This window comes from Physeter macrocephalus, chromosome 8 (genome assembly GCF_002837175.3).
Source record: "Physeter macrocephalus isolate SW-GA chromosome 8, ASM283717v5, whole genome shotgun sequence".
NCBI classification, from domain to species: domain Eukaryota; kingdom Metazoa; phylum Chordata; class Mammalia; order Artiodactyla; family Physeteridae; genus Physeter; species Physeter macrocephalus.
Window position 1 is genome coordinate 42,650,613 of NC_041221.1, and position 19,790 is coordinate 42,670,402.

The 19,790-nt window shown below is 42.9% G+C and overlaps 1 protein-coding gene across 1 annotated transcript in view; it reads left to right on the forward strand.

Moving 5' to 3' along the window:
• The window catches only part of PDZD2 (PDZ domain containing 2), a 404,981-nt gene that overhangs the window by 361,597 nt on the left and 23,594 nt on the right, over nt 1–19,790 (forward strand). The window contains exons 11-19 of the mRNA XM_024121943.3: nt 1,300–1,373; nt 1,519–1,744; nt 2,770–2,887; nt 4,528–4,660; nt 9,141–9,222; nt 10,696–10,730; nt 11,461–11,608; nt 12,872–13,677; nt 18,760–18,904. Coding sequence (XP_023977711.1) covers nt 1,300–1,373; nt 1,519–1,744; nt 2,770–2,887; nt 4,528–4,660; nt 9,141–9,222; nt 10,696–10,730; nt 11,461–11,608; nt 12,872–13,677; nt 18,760–18,904 — 1,767 coding nt within the window. The remainder of the gene's footprint in view (nt 1–1,299; nt 1,374–1,518; nt 1,745–2,769; nt 2,888–4,527; nt 4,661–9,140; nt 9,223–10,695; nt 10,731–11,460; nt 11,609–12,871; nt 13,678–18,759; nt 18,905–19,790) is intronic.

Sequence of the window (19,790 nt, forward strand, 5' to 3'; positions counted from 1 at the left end):
GGCCTCCCTCTGCTGCGGCCTCTCCCGTTGCGGAGCACAGGCTCCGGACGCGCAGGCTCAGCGGCCATGGCTCACGGGCCCAGCCGCTCCGCGGCATGTGGGATCCTCCCAGACCGGGGCGCGAACCCGGTTCCCCTGCATCGGCAGGCGGACGCGCAACCACTGCGCCACCAGGGAAGCCCTACCAGGTGATTTTTAAACAGATTATTTCACTTATTTTACAACTTCTGTAATTGCATTAAAGAGAAGGCACATAACAAATGGGTGGGGTACTGCTACCTTTTTCAACTCATATACAGGATTCCTTTAATGGAATACCCCACGTGCTCCTGGGATTGGCTGTTCATGAGAGGAGAAAATGTGTGTTCTTAGGCTGCTTTGTACTTTGTTGTAAGTAAAGGGAGTTCCTCTTCTGTACCATATACTGCTATTCTTCTCTCTTGCACATCTTTGTAGTGTCTTTGATGAGCTGCTATTCCCCAAAACAGACCAGGTCACAAGAGGACAAAACCGGAAACTAGCTCTGTTAAGTCAACAGGATGTCCAAGTTCTTTTATGTTCCCAGCAGACACTATCAACAACTTGAAAAATGACCTATGCCTTCTTGGAGTTGAAGATGAGTCCAGGATAGTTGGAGAGAGAAGAGAGAAAGAGAGCGAGAGAAAGCAATTTGATATTAGTCTACAGTAATCTCTTAGATAGAAGTGTATAATAACTAGCCAGCTTAATGACTGAGAACCTTGAACACCATCAGTAAGACGAGGCATCTAGACCATGGGGTTGGATGTAGACGTGGGGCTGCCACTCCTAAATAATATCTCACGAGTTTTTTTGTCTCTATCATTTAAACCGTTTTTCACACGCCATGTCTTTCTGCAAATATAGGCAAGGCTTCTCACATGTTACGTGTGTTTGTGCTTCACTGCCAGTGGGTTTAAGTTGTAAAACAAAAACTATAAGAAAAGACTAGGAATTCAGTTTTTGTAGTTTGATCTCTAAATGTAGAACGTCTATTATCAGACTTGGCAGTGGCTAGAGAATAAGATCTTGATGCTTCCCACAGTTGTTTTAGTTAAAGATGGAAATATAGAATTACTGCAAAAAAATATGCATTGTCATTTATTGTCCCATTTTGTGACATCCCTTGGAGCTAAGCTAATGAAAATAGATTGGAACAATAAAATGCATCTTATAGAGTTGTAAATCAGGGACCATATGGTATCTTATTCTAGTACTGACCAAGCAGCTTCCAGTAAACAAAAACTTGATGTTAATGTAATTCTCAAATTTGGTCACTAGGGGATGAAATCCTAGATGTAAATGGAATACCAATCAAGGGCTTGACATTTCAAGAAGCCATTCATACCTTTAAGGTAATGACATTCTTATTGATCCTCCTGGTCTTCTTTGTTTTTCTTTATTTCCTTGTGGTTTGGGTTTGGTGATTGTTTTTTTTTTCACCCTTTGATAAAAGGACAGGCTGAATGTTTTAGCCCTTCTTTCTTCTTGTTTTTTCAGCAAATCCGGAGTGGATTATTTGTCTTAACGGTACGCACCAAGTTACTGAGCCCGAGCCTTACACCCTGCTCCACACCCACGCACATGAGCAGATCCAGCTCCCCAAACTTCAACGCCAGTGGGGGAACCTCATTGGTGGGTGCCGATGAAGGCGGTTCGTCGTCCCAGGGACGAAAGGCCCCGGGGCCAAAGGACAGAATTGTCATGGAAGTAACCCTCAACAAAGGTGACACCAGCTCTTCCCCACTTCTGTTACATTCTCTCAAATAATAATTTGTAATCTGTTCTTAGGTTAATTTTTTTATATTTTTTTCTATGAATTGCTCCTTTGGAACACTCTGCTACCAGCAACATATGTTATTCTCTAAATGGACAGTGGGATCAAAAGTAGAGATTTTAGTCATTTTACTAAAGTGAAGGGAAGTTAGCAGTAGCACAGTTTTTTAAGCTCTCTCCAGATGAATCGCGGTGTGTCAGAGACTCATGTGAAAAACATCACTGACTAGCTTAATTCTAGGGCTAATAAAACATTTTAAAGGATGAAGAATATAGCCAAGAATACATGGGCTTCCCCGGTGGCGCAGTGGTTGCGCGTCCGCCTGCCGACGCGGGGGACGCGGGTTCGCGCCCCGGTCTGGGAGGATCCCACGTGCCGCGGAGCGGCTGGGCCCGTGAGCCGTGGCCGCTGGGCCTGCGCGTCCGGAGCCTGTGCTCCGCAACGGGAGAGGCCACAACGGTGGGAGGCGCGCGTACCGCAAAAAAAAAAAAAAAGAATATAGTTAACACCAGTAACTGAAAGTCCTGGGTGACACCAACTGTTACCACTTTTAATCTTTGTCTCCTTTTCCTCCCCACTAGCTATAGAAATATGGTGATCAATTAAATAACCAAGAGATTAGTTGCTAAGAAGAGAGGCGAAAGAAAACCTAAAGTTGTGTATCCAGAATAGAAAATATTACTTGGACTCTGCCTATTTCCAAAAAGAGCTTCGAGGAGGCTCTTTAGACTTAGACGAGGATGGACCATTGAGTAATTCACAGTCCATAGTTAGCCCCTGGTTCTGCCATGGACTCATTAACAGAATATGGCCCTATTGACAAAGAAAAGCAAAATTTGTATTCTGAGTCTGGTCCAAAAATAAATGGTTATTGGTCAACATATACATAAATGCCGTTTCAAATCACTTAATACTGCTTTTCAGTTTTTGTTGTTGTTTTTAATTTTGTTTTCTTTCAATGATGCCTCCCACAGAGCCCAGAGTTGGATTAGGCATTGGTGCCTGCTGCCTGGCCCTAGAAAACAGCCCTCCGGGCATCTACATTCACAGCCTTGCCCCTGGATCAGTGGCCAAGATGGAGAGCAATCTGAGGTTGGTTATAAACCTGAAAGTTTAGCGTTCTGGTGTGTTTGTGAATATGCGAATACATACATATGTAAGATACCTGCCCTGTTACATTCCCCTGTGGGATTCTAAATGTTTGTATTATTTGCAGTCATATAGCCAGGATTACAATCAAAAACATCTCCAAAGATGAACAGATAATATAAATGAAATTTGGTTGAATTCAAGACCTCCAGATCTTGGCTTTCCCTACCAGTTTTGTTCTATTTGGACTCAGAAGTTCAGTCTCAGAAACCTGACACAATACAACTCTATATAGATATCTATGATTATCCAAATATTTTCTTTCACTTTTATATTCAATTTTGTAAAATTCATATGAGATACTGGGAACTTATCAAAATGGTTCAGAATCACTGGATACAAGAGAGTTCTGAAATCATGCCCTTGAACAGGAGGCCTTTATTATTAAGTACAATCTCCTGAACCTTTCCTGTTGTTTTATTCCTTTTTAAGAGGTGATGTCTAGATGCTTACTGTCTGAAATCACCACGTCTGATTTCTCAGTTCGGCTAGTTGAGTTGTAGATTGGGTATTCTGTTTATACAAGAGAGGTTTAGGTATTCTATTATATAGTAATTGCAGTGGGTCTGTGCCCACCTAAACTTCACAAGAATGTACACGTATTGCACGAAGCACTCTGTGCAGACAGTATCATCTTTCTCCCCTCGAAGTTTCTAAGTCCTTGAGCAGTTGAGGAATTGTCAAAATGACATTCCTTGAGGTTGCCATTTTGGGGTGCTGTTAATAGATTATATTATGTTTTTAGTTAATCATCAGAGTGAACTTCCATACCGAAAAAAATTTAGCAAATCATCCAAAGTACATTAAAGAAAATATACTTTTAGAACCCAAGGAAAAAAAATCCTTTAATGACATCCCAAGATGATGTTTCTTTCTTGAATGGTTCCATATGTCTGGAGCCTGCCAAATGAACATTCTTCAAACCCCACATAAAGAGTCTTTGTTCTCTCGTACTGAGTTCTCTCCCTATAATTTCAAGTCAAAATGGGCATCTTGTCCCCGATTTCTCGTTTGTCCAAATTTGAAACGTTTTCACAAATTCTTGGGTAACCTTTGAGCTTCAGATATTTCCTTCTTAAATTATATTACAATAATCATCTCAAGATGGTAGGGAAAAAGAAACTGATGGTGGTCGAGGCACTGTCACTTGATGATCAAAAGGTAGACAGACCTGAGATCAACAGTGTGTGACATCTGGGTGACCTCTCTGAGCCTGTGGCTTTATCTAGATAATGGGAATAATAACACCTATTCAAAGCATCGTTATGTAGATCTCTCTGTATAGTGCCTGGCATACACTATGTGTTCAAGAAATGGTAGCCTTCATTGTTGTCCTTATTATCAATTTTATTTAACTTTACTACTTCTGAAAATGCAGATAGATATGCGTAATGGTCTTTGTCAGTTTAAAACCTAATGTGTTTATGACTGTGTTGCTTTTTTATATGTATGCAAAGATGAAAGGATGCCATTGGCTTTGTTAAAGTAATCAGAAAAGCTTTCATATTATAAACCTCTCCCAGAAGGAAATCTTGTGAAAAGCTAACTGTTACCGCAGAGAGTTGATCATGTTGCCTCCCTAGCCGCGGAGATCAAATCCTGGAAGTGAACTCAGTCAACGTCCGCCATGCTGCTTTGAGCAAAGTCCACTCCATCTTGAGCAAATGCCCCCCAGGACCCGTTCGCCTGGTCATCGGCCGGCACCCTAATCCAAAGGTGAAGTATTTCATACTCCCCTGAGTACGGGAAGACAGCTAACTTGTCCAGTGGCAATGACACACATGTTCCTAGGCCTACTCTTTGATGAGACAGTTCACCGAGCTGGGGATGGGAATCAGCCTGTGGCCACACAGTGACCAAGGTAACTGATATACGTGGGAAATGAATCATTGATCTGGACTTCTTCGTCTCCACACTCAGAAAATTTTATTAGAAAATGTTGACAATATGATTGGTGAATTTAAAATTTGTGGAAGGTAGGAGTGCTGGGTTCTGAGTAACCCCCAGCTGACTGTTCGATTTCTGGTGAGATACTCAACCTCTTTGGGTTTCTGCATCCAGAAAATCTGAGAGCAGTAGACTAGGTGATCTGTCCAGGCCATCCTTGACCTGAGCAAAATACTCGTGTAATTAAGGCTTAAGAGCCCACTAATTTCCTTTCAGCGTCAATATCACATAGTTGGCCCATACTAACTTGCAGATAATCATAGCCCCCGTATCGTTGGCCTCTGCTATTTATTTGGTCGTATCTCTTCTACTTCTGCGATTGCTTTTAAGTTTTTAAGCTAGCCACAGGACACTTTAGCAAGTTCAACGCAACCCACTTCGAGCACTAATTTTTGTTGTTTTTGAGCACTCCAGGTAAAGATCTTTTAAAATTAGCCTGTCTCTAACATGGTAATCGGGTTGTATTTTACAAAATTTGACCTTTCAACAACTCAGAATGCTTATTAAGAACATTAGCTCTTCCCATGCCCGTCATGTGGCCACCCCCTTTGTATTATTTGTAGTATTATTTGATTACATCCTAAATGGTCCCAGGCTGCTGTACTGGATGGACTCTTATGCCATTTTAAGAGTAAGATGTCTGTGCCAGGAGACCTGGTCGGTCCTCCCATGGGCCACATCTGAGATTTCTTTAGTGCATTAACTTTATGGGGTCATTTTCACTGTCTCGGTGGTGTTCATTTGTTGTCCAGTTTCCCCCGTACAAATAAGCGCTACCCAGCTATGACTCCAGGCCTTGATTTGGGAAGGTGGTGTCAACCACAGTGCTTGAACAACGATTGCCATCAGCCTGATTCAAATTCAACCCCACTACTTTGTTTCCCCCAGATCGTTTTCTCTTGTCTGCGAGCCTTCTTTAAAATGTCTTACATTAAAAACTGCTTGAATAAATGTCATTAATAGAAAATCAAGTCCTGCTTCCTCCACCTTTTTCCATTTTTTCTACTTGGCACTCCCCATTTTTCTCCTTTCTGTTCTGTGGTCCTGACTTTCCCTTAGAATCTGTTCTACTTTGTCCCCCCGCTGTCCCCGTGAGTCTCTCTGGGTCACTTTTGTGTGTGTGTGTGTGTGTGTGTGTGTGGTACGCGGGCCTCTCACTGTCGTGGCCTCTCCCGTTGCGGAGCACAGGCTCCGGACGCGCAGGCTCAGCGGCCGTGGCTCACGGGCCCAGCCGCTCCGCGGCATGTGGGATCCTCCCGGACCGGGGCACGAACCCGCGTCCCCTGCATCGGCAGGCGGACTCTCAACCACCGCGCCACCAGGGAAGCCCTCTGGGTCACTTTTAACACCACTTTGCCTCATAGTCTCAGCTCCTCCCTCCGGAGTCCCCCCTTGGATTCCACCACCCACGTGGCCACTCCTCTCACCTTAGGAAGCAGCCCAACGAGCTGTGGCTGACCCAGCACATCCCTCAGCAACATAGAAAATTAAGTTCTCCGTGGGCTGCAGTCGTTGGCTTCCAGGCATGCCCGACTTCAAAATCCATTCCAACCGAACACAGGTCATGATTTGTTCGGAGGTCTGCCTAATCTCAGCCCAAAGCATCTGCCTAATTTGCCAGTACAATCAAACATCAAAATGGCATTCCAGTGCAAAGCATAACAATCCTGGTGGACTGGTGGTCTGTGATCCCGTGGAACACATGGGTTGACTCATGTTTCTAGCCGCAGTAATACAGTCGTCAGGATGGTGCTGGAGATGTGTCCAGTGAAACCAAATTTCAGTATTTGTTTGACTGGATTTCATGTTTCCTCCTAGGTAAACATGGTGTTCTTAGTTGTAACATCATACTGTATTTTCCTTTTGGTCAAGATTCCATTTTACGTTGAATGTATTTTTGTACCACTTATCCCAACATTTTATGCCAGTAGGACATTTTGATACTAAATGTATGTGCGTCCTCAGTTTTCATGTTGTTCCAAGAGAAATACCACAAGGATTTTCTTTTCTTCTGTTTCTCATAATGACTGGAGCAGTGGCTGCCCGATTGGGATATTCAAACCCTCCAGGTCTAGACAAGCTAAGATCTAGACCTGCTCGGGTGGCAGATTCTAGCTTACGTGAAGTAGAAGAAAGTAACAGAGGCTCATTATTAATTGGTCCTGCAGCTTTCAGCATGATTAGAGTTATCCAGGAAATCTTTCACTTGTTTCAAACCCCAGCCATTTTTTTCCCCCTCAGAAAAATAATTGCGAATATTGAAAGTCTAATATCAAGAAAAATTTGCAACCACTGTTTAATGGCTCAATGATACAAAATTACTCTTTGCTTTATGAAGGTATGTCGGGGGCGGGGAGATATGCCTGTGTGCATGTGTGTGTACATATTTATTTTCCTGTGACGACTACTGGAGAGTGTTACACAGAAGCTATGATGTGATAATGATTTATCTGTTAGGTTAAAGTGTCATGCTGAATCCTGTACAGAAACATTTATGTACTTCTTAAGGCAGATTGCAAGCTTATCCAAACATTATTTACGCGAAATGTTATTTTAGTACACAAAAATGACCATTCTACATTTAAAATATTCTTTAAAAAAGAACCTATACAAGTTGCATAGTTGTTTTTTAAGATATCTCATAGTTCAGCACGTATCAGGCTTTTTAAAAATCTTTCTACAAATAATTACAGTTATGGATAACAGCTGATGGGGGGTGGGGAAATCCATGAGTTTACTGTGATACCAATAAATGTAGAAGGAACAGATAGTTATCAGATCACCGTCTTGAAAACTTCATTGCAATTATTGATTCAGCAAGAATAATCAATGATGCTAAAAGCATTAAGTGGAAATATATTGGGAAGCAGGATACAGACGGAGTTTCAAATAGTCTCCTGCCAGATTACTCATTAATGACGGCGACAAAAGCAACAAATCCCGTGGAGAGATCTGGTGAACTCACCCTAAACAAGTGCTCAAAGTTATCCCCAGTCATGAAGTGAGCACACTGACCCTGAGTGCCTCTGTGATGCACTGAGAAGGGAAAAGTTTTTGTAGTTTGGTAGTTTTTCTGCCCCCAAATGCATAATGTAAATCTAAGCAGGAAGAAGCTATCAGACAACTGCTAACTGAGGGTTTGGATCGGCCTGGTTTCTTTCACATTGTCAACACCAGGAAAGACAAAGGCTCAGAACTGTTTGGGGTTAAAGGTTGCTAAATAGACGTGAGACCAGGACCCTGGGTTGCCTGACCGCCGCCCCATCCCCACTGCGCCCTCCCACCACCACCACCAAAAGCACTTTTTTCTCTGAAGCATTGCTAGGCAAGGAAGTTGATGGGTGACAGGCCACTAAAGGTCCACCACAGATAAGGAGCCTGCGCCAGAATGTAAATCGGTCACACCACTATGCACACTGTTTAACTCAGTTGACATTTTTCCCCTCGCAAGATGTTGATCAAAGAAGTGAAGCGCTGATTTGCCTTCTCGAGGAATATCCTTATCTCGTCCCAGCCTGGCGTCAAACTTTCAGTGAATTCTTTCCAGCCTAAAGACACACGCTGAGTGTCCCTGAGCATTTCTGAAGGATAGTATTAGGAATGTGAAAGGTATATTAGACGGTCGTTTGTATCAACGTTAAATTTCCTGAACATGATAATAGTATCAGGGTTATTTAAGAGAAGGTCCTTGTTTTTAGGAGATACTTGCTAAATTATTTAGGTGAAGGGTCACGATGTCTGTAACTAAGTCCCAAATGGTTTAGTAAAAAGTTATAGGTGTGTGTGTGTGTGTGTGTGTGTGAAGATGGAACATAAGTATAAATGTTGCAGAATGTTAAAAAATAGTGAGTCTAGGTGAAGAGTATACTATTCTTGTGCTACTCTTGAAAGTCTTAACCTAAGTTAGAAATTGTTTAAATAAAGTTTAGGAAAAAAGAATTAGAAGTGAGTGTTCTAGAGAGAGGCACATATCAGCCATGTTGTTGGTAACTAGAGCTGAATGCTTTGCTTCCTGAACTTGGGAACCCTTTGAAGTTCTTGTTTTGAATACATTGTTTGAAGCAATCGTTAACCCAGCCATACTACCTTCCATGCCCTGATTTATTGCTTCAGGGGGTGGTCATAGTCTTTGGCCCTGCAGTTTTCCTCCTTATCGGCGCTCCAGCCTCTGACTCTGGTCCTAGCTACTTTGATTGGGGAAAAATAAATAAATAAAATCGTCTAACTTGTGCTTTCTGCTGACAATCAGGTTTCCGAGCAGGAAATGGATGAAGTGATAGCACGCAGCACTTATCAGGAGAGCAAAGAGGCCAATTCCTCTCCTGGCTTAGGTACTGTAATTGTACGTCTTCATTCAACTTTCAGAAGAGTTTCTCATTGAGTTCCCCCCAGGGGCACTCCCCTGCCCAGTGTTATTGGAGTCTTGGTAATTATCACATTTGGCGAAGTAGCTGTCAAAGAGAGTCCATGCTTTCTCTTTGCTGCTGCTTTTGATTTCTGCAGTTATTTAATATGCTGTATTAAAGTTCCACCCATGCATGCTCCTTACACTGCTTTAAGATAATTTGCAAAAATGAGTTAGCAGCGTTTCAGGTGTTTATGTACGATTCATTTGAAATGTTCTAGGTGGAAACGAAGTGCTACCAAAATACCAGCTGTTCTGGTAGACACAGGGTACACTCCATCCAAAAACCTGGGATTTCTTTATATGAATTAAAAGTTTCAACTCAAGGGTAACAGAGGCTGCAAAAGATCATGATTTCCCCCTTCTTAGGTGGAAAGTTCAACCAGAGAAGGATTGAGGTAGTAAGAATTTTATATGAATTTGAAATATGAAACTTTGCATCAAGTTTGAAAAGTAATGTTTCCTGTAGAGTGCATACCTAAAGGGGCTCTGCAGACATGTCTGAACCCAAGATATTACTGATATTAAGATTGATGTCGGGAGGAAACTGAGGCATGAGTTACTGGTTGTCAGAGGCGAAGGAAGGCATACAGTTTTTTGGCAACCATGAAATACCCTAATTATTTACATCCATAATTAATATATGGAAAGTAGCCATAGCCATAATGGGCTCTTTTATTCCGCTAACTCATTCTCCTGACCTGCCTGAAGGCTGTCCTCTCGTAATCAACATATCCACTCAGTCAGTTATAAAAGATTTCATTAAGCCATGATCCTCAAGCCCAAGATCTTTTTGCTCGTGGAATATAATTTAAAGTCCCAACGCTGAGTCTTTTTGTCCTTCAACTAAAAACTAAAATAGATATTCAGCCCTCTCCCTCATCCTTCCGTGAGTTTTTTGGGTGGTGTTCCTTTGTTCATTCATACTTCAGTCCACTTATCAAACATCACTGAACACTTCCTAGATCCTAGTGCTAAAGCCCTGCAGGGCCAGATCACTGATAGGTAAATAGTCGAGGAAGGAGATGAGATGCATCCGCTTGTAATTAAATTATATTGTGCATATGGAAATTGGTATATATATGGAAATTGGTAGATGGGTAGTATAAAACATTTTTGAAATTCAGAAGAAGTTTCTTCCAACTAGGATCATCATGGAGTTAGCAGCCTCTGAGGGCTTGAAGCACGAGCAGAACCTTGGGAGGTGGGACAGGGTGGGGATCGGGTACCTAGGTAGACCGCATGCACGTCCATGCCCACGCACATGGCCCCTCTGTGCCAGTCAAGCGAAGGAGGTTTTGTTTGATATGCCTGGCTCCTTCTTCTCCAGTTAAGGAGGTGAGCCTCTCTGTAAGGATTTGAGCTTCAGTGACAATATGGTGAATTTCTCCCCCAACAGGTACCCCCTTGAAGAGTCCTTCTCTTGCAAAAAAGGTGAGTCAAGACACACTGCTGCCTCGCTCAGCTGGCCCACGAACCAATCCCTGAAGCCCATAAGTCACACTACAGATCCCAGCCCATATTTCTGTCCATGAGTCATTTTGGCCACTTTACACAGGAAACGGCAACAATGTTCATTTGAGAACAAGTATACAGATGTGTGTTTCTTTTATTAAATATTCATCCAGGAAAAGAACAGAACAACAAAATAAAAGAACTAAGCTACACTTTGCAAAATAGCTGCTTCATGATAAAGGGGGGACCCTGGTCAGTTTGCGGGAGGGTACCTGCAACTTTAAGGAGAGTGTGGAATCTTTCTCAGGTGGCCGTTCCCAAATCCCAGTGGATCAGAGAACAGGAGTCAGTCAGACTCTCCTATTTTGTTGTTTCATCAATAGGCTGAACCAGTGGCTTGGAATTCCATTCTACTTACTACCTCTTCCTCCAGTGTTTTTCCTGGGATGGTTGATGTTTTGCTGCTGTGGCTTTTCTGATCACAGCCAAAAAATTATTTCTTAAAAACATTGTCTGGCGGCCATTACCTTTTAACGCACTGTTTAATTTAGCCGTCCCAAAGTAAATGGAAGTAGGTGTTTACCATCAGAGCTGTTTTGAGTGACCGCAGATTGGAACAAAGTGTTTTCGGGAAGATAGGATGCAACTACTGTTTAAAATAATCTGCTTCTGGTGCAAATTCCTCATCCCGCACTGCCTTCTTCAACAGGACTCCCTGACCTCTGAATCTGAACTCTCCCAGTACTTTGCCCACGATGTCCCAGGCCCGCTGTCTGACTTCGTGGTGGCCGGCTCCGAGGATGAGGATCCCCCTGGAAGTGGCTGCAGCAGCTCCGCGGAGCTGCCTGGCGCCTCCCGTAAGCCATGGCTTTTCCGATTCCACGATGTGTCGGTTTATGTGTCACGGTGCTGGGATACGAAAAGAGAACTGGAATTCACACCTCTGGTTGAGTAGAAGCCACCTTTCTTTCTACCCTGGCTAAATTCAGAGTTTGCTCTTGGAAAATGCAGCCCACTCTTAGCGACTGGCCCCCCCACTTCTGTGGTAAATGGGCTGGGCTGACGTTCTGTACCCGCAGTGTTGAAGGATGCTGAACCGCCCCCCTTTGGATGGTATTTACACAGTGTAGTCTTGGAATTTATGGCATCAAATCGTGGCTGGCAACCTGATGGCCTTATGTTTTAGGGCGATCCTAGCCAAACTCCTTCCCTCACTAGGCCCTGACTTAATTCTTTTGAAGAGGGCAGTGAGTGAAAGATTCAGAACTTAGACATTATCAAATAGGGATTTTTTAGAAAAAAACCTCATTGGTTATTTTCTCAGTATAATCTGAAATAATGATCTGATGCGAACCATACTGACTTCTCACTTCTGCCCGTGTGGTTTCCTTTTGCTCATTTCTAATGGTTGCATAAGAAAATCCCTGGTCTCAGGCGAGGCAGATGAGAACCCGTCTAGCTCATTTGGAGCAGTCGATGTGCTTCCTCTGGTCTCTGATAAAAAAGTTTCAAGGCAGAAGCACGTGTCATCTTTCACTACATTTAACGAGAAGCGGAGAGTTTGCAGAGCGGCCCCCGCTTTCCTTCCCTTCCCAGGTTGGAGTTTATAAATCATGTGTAATCTCAGGCTTCACTGTGCCCGTTAATCAAGCCCCACCCCCAACTTTTGCAGATGAAGCAAGGACCTCAGGTGATAAGAAGGCCCAGGTGTGCAGGACCCGTTGGTCCCTGGGCACCCTGCCACGGAGGAATATTCGGCCACAGCATTTAGGTCGAACCCAGTAATGTGTTAGACGTCACGGATGTTGACAAGTTAATACATTTCTGTCTCTAGGCAGCACACATGTTTAAGTTAAACAATCCAGAGGTTAAGATATTTTTTAAAAAGTAAAGAAACAAAAAGGGAGACCAGTAGGAAAAGGAGAGAGGGAAGCCAGCTCTCTGCTCTGTGTAGATCCCGAGAAACCGTATCATTTCAGCCTGGTGTCCAGTAGCCCGAAGGTGTGTATCTGGCGTTTGTGAACCTGGAAATGCTCGTGTGTAATGAGGGGGGTCAGATTAAAAGACCACGCCAGATGGGAAGATGTTTCATTCAACTTTTCTTTCCCCAACCCCGCCAGCTCACAAGGAACCAGGAAAAGCCAGGGCCAACAGCCTTGTGTCTCTAGGAAGTCAGCGGGCCTCTGGGCTCTTCCACAAGCAGGTGACAATTGCCAGGCAAGCCAGTCTTCCCGGGAGCCCACAGGTCCTCCGAAACCCTCTCCTCCGCCAGAGGAGGGTGTGCTGCTACGATGACGACGCCAGCGATGAGGCAGAGTTTGATGGCGAAGGGGACTGCATTTCCCTCCCAGGGACCCTCTCAGGTCCCAGCAGGCCTCTGACAGAGGACGACTCTACATGCGTCTCAGCGGCCTCGTCCAAGGTCACGGGTATCAACCAAGAGGAACATCCCCGGAAAACCCTAGTCAGCAAGGCCTCCTCGGTGCCTCTCCTTGGCGGCTCGCTGGACTTACAGGAGAGTGTCCCAGGAGGCGTGGGGGACACCCTGTTACATGCAGCCCACCCGCTGGTCCCTTCAGAGGCCCCCGAGGGTAGCCCTGGCTGCCTGGGGAGGAAGGACCTGTCAGGATCGAGGAGTCCACCCAAGTTGGAGTGCAAAGCCGGATCAGGCACCCAGAGTCCGGCGAGCACGGACAGCCCCGGTTCCCTCCAGCAGAAGAATGACAACCTGGGGTCCAGGCACAAACCAGTGGCCAGGGTCAGCCCACACCACAAGAGGCCCGAGGCTGAGGCCAGGCCCAGGAGCCCAGAAACAGCCAACCTGACCGATGGAGCCAGTGACCCATGTGGTCTGGACGTGAAAGTCCAGGCCACTTGCGTCAAAGGGGCTGCGACTGGTAATCAGCCAGGAGGAACTGTGGAGAAGGTAACTGATTTCTCTTAGTTACTGGGGATCTAGTGAGTATTCTGTGAATGAGTGTGGAGCATGCTGTAAAGCATACGTTAATCTGTCTGAAAGAAAGGATGATGATTGGAGAATTCTCTTTCAATAGAACCATTCATTTCAATACACAAACTGCTTCGGAGCCTGGTCATACCACAACACCAGGTTGGTGGGGGGAGGTGCCTAGGTACTGAGTCGTGAGATCATTCGGCCAAACGATATAATCGCTCTCTTACCTATACACAGGGCCTGCGGCTGATGATGGAAGGGCAGTGCTAGGCCAGTGAAGGAAACCCCTGGGTCTGGTACCGGCTTCTCCACTGACTAACTGGTGGTCACTTGGGCAAGTTATTGAATCTTCCTGAACCACAGTTGTCTGGACTGTAAAATAGGGATGGTGCTGTCTGCCCTGATCATCTCACAGAGTCAAATATAGGTTAATGGTGATTACGTCTGGCTGTCAGCGTTCTGATTGATCCTTATTTTTTCAGACTTTCTACAGTGATGGTGTATAGTTATAGCTACTCATACCCTTGTTGTGATTATCACATGAAATAAGGGGCATGCGTTCACTTAGAAACATATAATGTACCACATTAAATGCACGTTAATATTATTTATGTTTCTACTTGGTTACCAGTATGTTAGAATGGCCCAGAATTATTAAATTGTACCTTTTTAAAAAAATTTTAACATACCTCCACTTTAGCAAGGAGAGAGTAAGAGAAACAAACATTGTTTACAGTCTCCTCAACATGAATAATTTCATTCTGAGCAAAGAATCTGAGATGACTTATAAGGCTATACAGGGATGCCTCGGAGATAAGCAGTTTCAGTTCCAGACCACTGCAATAAAGTGAATATGGCAATAAAGTAAGTCACATGAAATTTTTGGCTTCCCAGTGCATATGAAAGTTATGTTTACAGTATACTGTAGTCTGTTAATTGTACAATAGCATTATGTCTTTAAAAATAATGTACATTTAATAACTTTAAAATAATTTATTGCTAAAAAACACTAACCATCTGAACCTTCGGTGAGTCATAATCTTTTTGCAATAGTTTCATCAAAGATCACTGATCACAGATCACCATAACAAATATAATAATAATGAAAAAATTTGAAATATTGTAAGAATTACCAAAATGTGACAGAGACAAATATGACAGAAGTGAGCAAATGCTGTTGGAAAAATGGCACCAACATACTTGCTCGACGCAGGATTGTCACAAACCTTTAATTTGTAAGAAACTCCATATCTCTGAAGTGCGGTTTTTATTCCTATATTTATAAAGATGTGTCTTCAAGTGGTTTGTATAAACATACAAGAGAGCCAGAAAATATAGTCATAAAAGCTATTCTAGGCAGAAGGGTTTTTGTTGTTTTTTTTTTTTAACTTGTAGAAAAAGTAGAAACTCACATCTTTTCCTCCTCCTAAAAAATTATTACCTCTAACTAGCACGTTTTATTTTTAAATTATTATTTTTTTTTTTTTAACAAAGCTTTTTGGTCATAGGTTCAGTCATTTTAAAAACTATTTATTTATTCATTCATTCATTTGGTTGTGCCGGGTCTTAGTTGCGGCAGGCAGTCTCCTTAGTTGTGGCAGTTGGGCTCTTTAGTTGTGGCTTGTGAACGCTTAGTTGTGGCATGCATTATGGGATCTAGCTCCCTGACCCCAGCGGTCGAAACCGGTCCCCCTGCACTGGGAGCACGGAGTCTTAACCACTGCACCACCAGGGAAGTCCCGGCACATGTGTTTAAAATGTAATGTTCAGCTAATGGGTAAACCCCTTCTTTTTAAAAGTATCACAAGTTTTGAATAACTATATGAAGCCATATCAGGGGTTTTATTCATAATAATTTATTTCTATTAAAATAAGAGCTCTCGGGCTTCCCTGGTGGCACAGTGGTTGAGAGTCCGCCTGCCGATGCGCTCTTGTACTTGTGAATTAGTATCCCAGTAAGAACTCTGAGCCAGCATTTAAAACTTTTGTACAAAAGAAGTTCAATTTTTCTCACAAAATTTTTAGTTCCCAAATTTTATTTTCTTTATACACACAGAAGAAAATAGACTACATTGCCGTAAGGTAGTTACCCTCAAATATTAGAAGCTTAAAAAAAACAAAACTTTCTCTTTTGGCAAATGGATTGTCTTCCACTGTTTTTGTTGACTACTTTTTAAAATTGAGATGAAATTCACATAAAATTAAACATTTTAAAGTGTCCAGTTCAGGGCTTCCCTGGTGGCGCAGTGGTTAAGAATCCGCCTGCCAATGCAGGGGACATGGGTTCAATCCCCGCTTCTGGAAGATCCCACATGCCGCGGAGCAACTAAGCCCGTGCGCCACAACTACTGAGCCTGCGCTCTAGAGCCCGCGAGCCACAACTACTGAGCCCACATGCCGCATCTACTGAAGCCCGTGCACCTAGAGCCCTGCTCCGCAACAAGAGAAGCCACTGCAATGAGAAGCCCGCGCGCCACAACAGAGACCCAACAGCCAAAAATAATAAATAAATAAAAATAAAATAAATTTATTTAAAAAAAAGAATGGAAGAGAAAAATCCAATTTACAATGGCAATAAAGATTAAATACTTAGGAATGAACTTAAGATATATGCAAGACCTAGATGAGATAAAACTTTAAGACGTAACGAAGAGTAGCCCCCGCTCGCCGCAACTAGAGAAAGCCTGCACGCAGCAGCAAAGACCCAACGCAGCCAAAAATAATAAATAAATAAATTTATTTCTTTTAAAAATGTCCAGTTCAGTGGCACCTGCTGCATTCAGTGCTGTACAGTCACTACCTCTATCGAGTTCCAGGCTCTTCTACTGGTTTTATAGTTCATTTATGCCTTATTAGCAAACAGAAAATTCACTGAGTTAAACACTGTGTAGATTTCCCTCAGCAGATAATTGATATTTTACTAAATGATTTTTTTTTTTTTTTTTTTTTTTACAAAAGTAGCTAAAAGATACTCCATCTGTTTCACCTCTTTCCTCTGCTGCCACCTTTGGGCCACTTAATGACTCCTTCACTCAGAGGGTAAATTTCAAATAAATCTGATTTAACTTTTTAGCAAGTCTATTTAAAAACTTTTTTTTTTACAGTAGGTATTAGATAGAAGAAAGGAAGATGAAGTAATTGACACTTGGCTAAAGTGCAATTTTGAAATGTGAATTTTATTTATTCAGCTTAGTCCTCTCCCTAACTCCCAAAATGAGGACCTGATTTTGGTCTTGGATATCTTTTTATTATTATTATTATTCAAATGTAACTGGGCATCCTGTGTGATTTTTTAATTTTTTTTTTTGGCTGTGTCGGGTCTTAGTTGCGACACGCAGGATCTTTTGTTGTGGCATGCGGGCTCTTCGTTGTGGCATGTGGGCTTCTCTCAAGTTGTGGCGCATGGGCTCCAGAGCACGTGGGCTCTATAGTTTGCGGCAGGCAGGCTCTCTAGTTGAGGCGCGCGTGGGCTCAGTAGTTGTGGCGCACAGGCTTAGTTGCCCCGGGGCATGTGGGATCTTAGTTTCCAGACTCGGGATTGAACCCACGTCCCTTGCATTGGAAGGTGGATTGTTTACCACTGGACCGCCAGGGAAGTCCCTGGTCTTGGATATCTTGATGCAACATTATAACAATAATGCCTTACCTCTATATAGCCTTTTGTGGGTTTTTTTCTTCATTTTCTTATTTTTTTAATTAATTTATTTATTTTTATTGAAGTTTAGTTGATTTACAACGTTGTGTTAGTTTCAGGTGTACAGTAAAGTGATTCAGTTATACATCCATATATACCTATTTTTTTTTTCAGATTCTTTTCCCTTATAGGTTATTACAAAATATTGAGTAGAGTTCCCTGTGCTATATAGTAGGTCCTTGTTGGTTATCTATTTTATATATAGTAGTGTGTACATGTTAATCCCAAACTCCTAATTTAACCCCCCCCTCCCCACTTTCCCCTTTCGTAACCATAAGTTTGTTTTCCATGTCTGTGGGTCTGTAATAGCCTTTTGTATGCTGCATGCTGTAGCTGTTATCCCATTTAATTATCCTTTATTTAAAACCCTATGAGTTAGGGCAAGTCTTATCATCCCCATCTTTTTTCTAATTTTTTTTATTGTGGTAAAATACACATAGTATAAAATTTACCATCTTGACCATTAAAGTGTACAGCTCAGCGATATTAGTATATTTATAAGGTTGTGTAACCATCTCCAGAACTCTTTTTATCTTGCAAAATGGAGACTCTGTACCCATTAAACAACAGCTCTTCGTTTCCCCCTCCCACCAGCCCCTGGAAATCACCATTCTATTTTCTGTCTCTATGATTTTGACTACTCTGTGTACCTCATATAAGTGGAATCATATATTTGTGTTTTTCTTATGACTGGTTTATGTCGCTTAGCATAATGTCCTCAAAGCTTATCCACGTTATAGCATGTGTCAGAATTTCCTTCCTTTATAAGGCTGAATAATATTCCATTGTATGTGTATAACACATTTTGCATATCCATTCATCTATCGACGGACACTTGGGTTGCTTCCACACTTTAGCTACTGTGAATAACACTGCTATGAATTCACTGCTTTCAATTCTTTTGGGTATACACCCAGGAGTGGGATTACTGGATCATGTGGTAGTTCTGTTTTTATTTTTTTGAGGAATCTCCATACTGTTTTCCATAGTATGGAAATGGCTACACCATGTTACATTCCTACCAACAGTGCACGAGGTTCTAATTTCTTCACCTTCTCACCAACACTTGTTATTTCTGTATTCTTGAACGTAGCCATCCTAATGGGTGTGAGGTAATATCTCATTGTGGTTTTGATTTGCATTTTCCTAATCACCCACATCTTAAAGTTGAAAAAACTGAGGTTTAGGAAGAGCGGCAAGACCATAAAATGTCTATTGGACCTTAAACCCAGAATCTGGATTTTGTGGCTCCTAGTCCAGGGCTCTTTGAATTTTCCCAAACCAGTTCTCTGTGTATGATGTCTTAGGACACAGAAACCCTGAAAGCCACTGACAGTGACCTCTAGTTGTCCTTGTGCCAGGACTCTCTGGGCAAGCTGACCATTGGGGATGGACGAGTCCCCACCGACGGGGGGCCAGCTGGTACCCTGCCCCACCCAGATGCTGGCCACCCCACAGAGAAGCCGCCTGAAGCTGCATCCGAGCAGGGGCAAGAACCCGGGACAGGTAAGATTATTTTATCACTTGTTAAGCTTCAGGATGGGAGGGCAGAAGCTACCTTAATAAAAGTGTTATCGATATATGCGGAGAATTTTGAGGGGCAGAGAAATCTTACACAGGTTAATGATAGTTAAAGCTGCCTGCATTTAACAACTTTACGAGATCATTGTGCCTGAATTCATAGTTTTAATTCCATGTCGAGTGTGTCTGTCTTCAGCCAGTCCACAGCCTTTACCCATTTTCTAACGTGTACCTTAGTGAATGAGGCACGAGATGAAACAGAAGCATATCCTGCCCTTCAGAAACTCAACACTCTGCTTACGTGAAATCAATTGTACTGAAAAATGGCAGGAAAAACCTCCACAGAGGACAAGTTAAAAAATTAATATTTTTTTTACCTCATGTATCCACAGAAAATAATAACTGAGGAGCCCTCTGAGGTCAGCAAGATGCTCCCAGGCCTGCGTGACTGGCGCTGGCCCTGGCAGGCTGTCCTTGGCACCAGTGACTCACGTTATCAGCACACCTGTAACCTACTCTAGTTAGGAAGCTGCACCAAGCCCTCCCTGTCCTTCTACACCGACGACATCAGTTATAAAGGTTGCTGGGCCTTCTACCCCATGATGTGCCATAACTGAGCCAATGTGCTTCCCATTATTGAGTATTTGGGGGGTTTCCAAGTGAAGGAGTACTTTGAAATGTGATGTCATGGACTGCCACCATGGAGTTTAATCTCCTTCAATAAAACCCTCTTAGGTTACACACTTTGCACAAAAGCCAAATTGCTAACAACATGTTAGGGTTTGTTCAGTGAGTGAATCCCCTGAAAAACAGCCTTGCGTCCCCTCCTTTTGTCTCACTGCTACTTTTCCCCGAGGTTGGCACCGGCAGA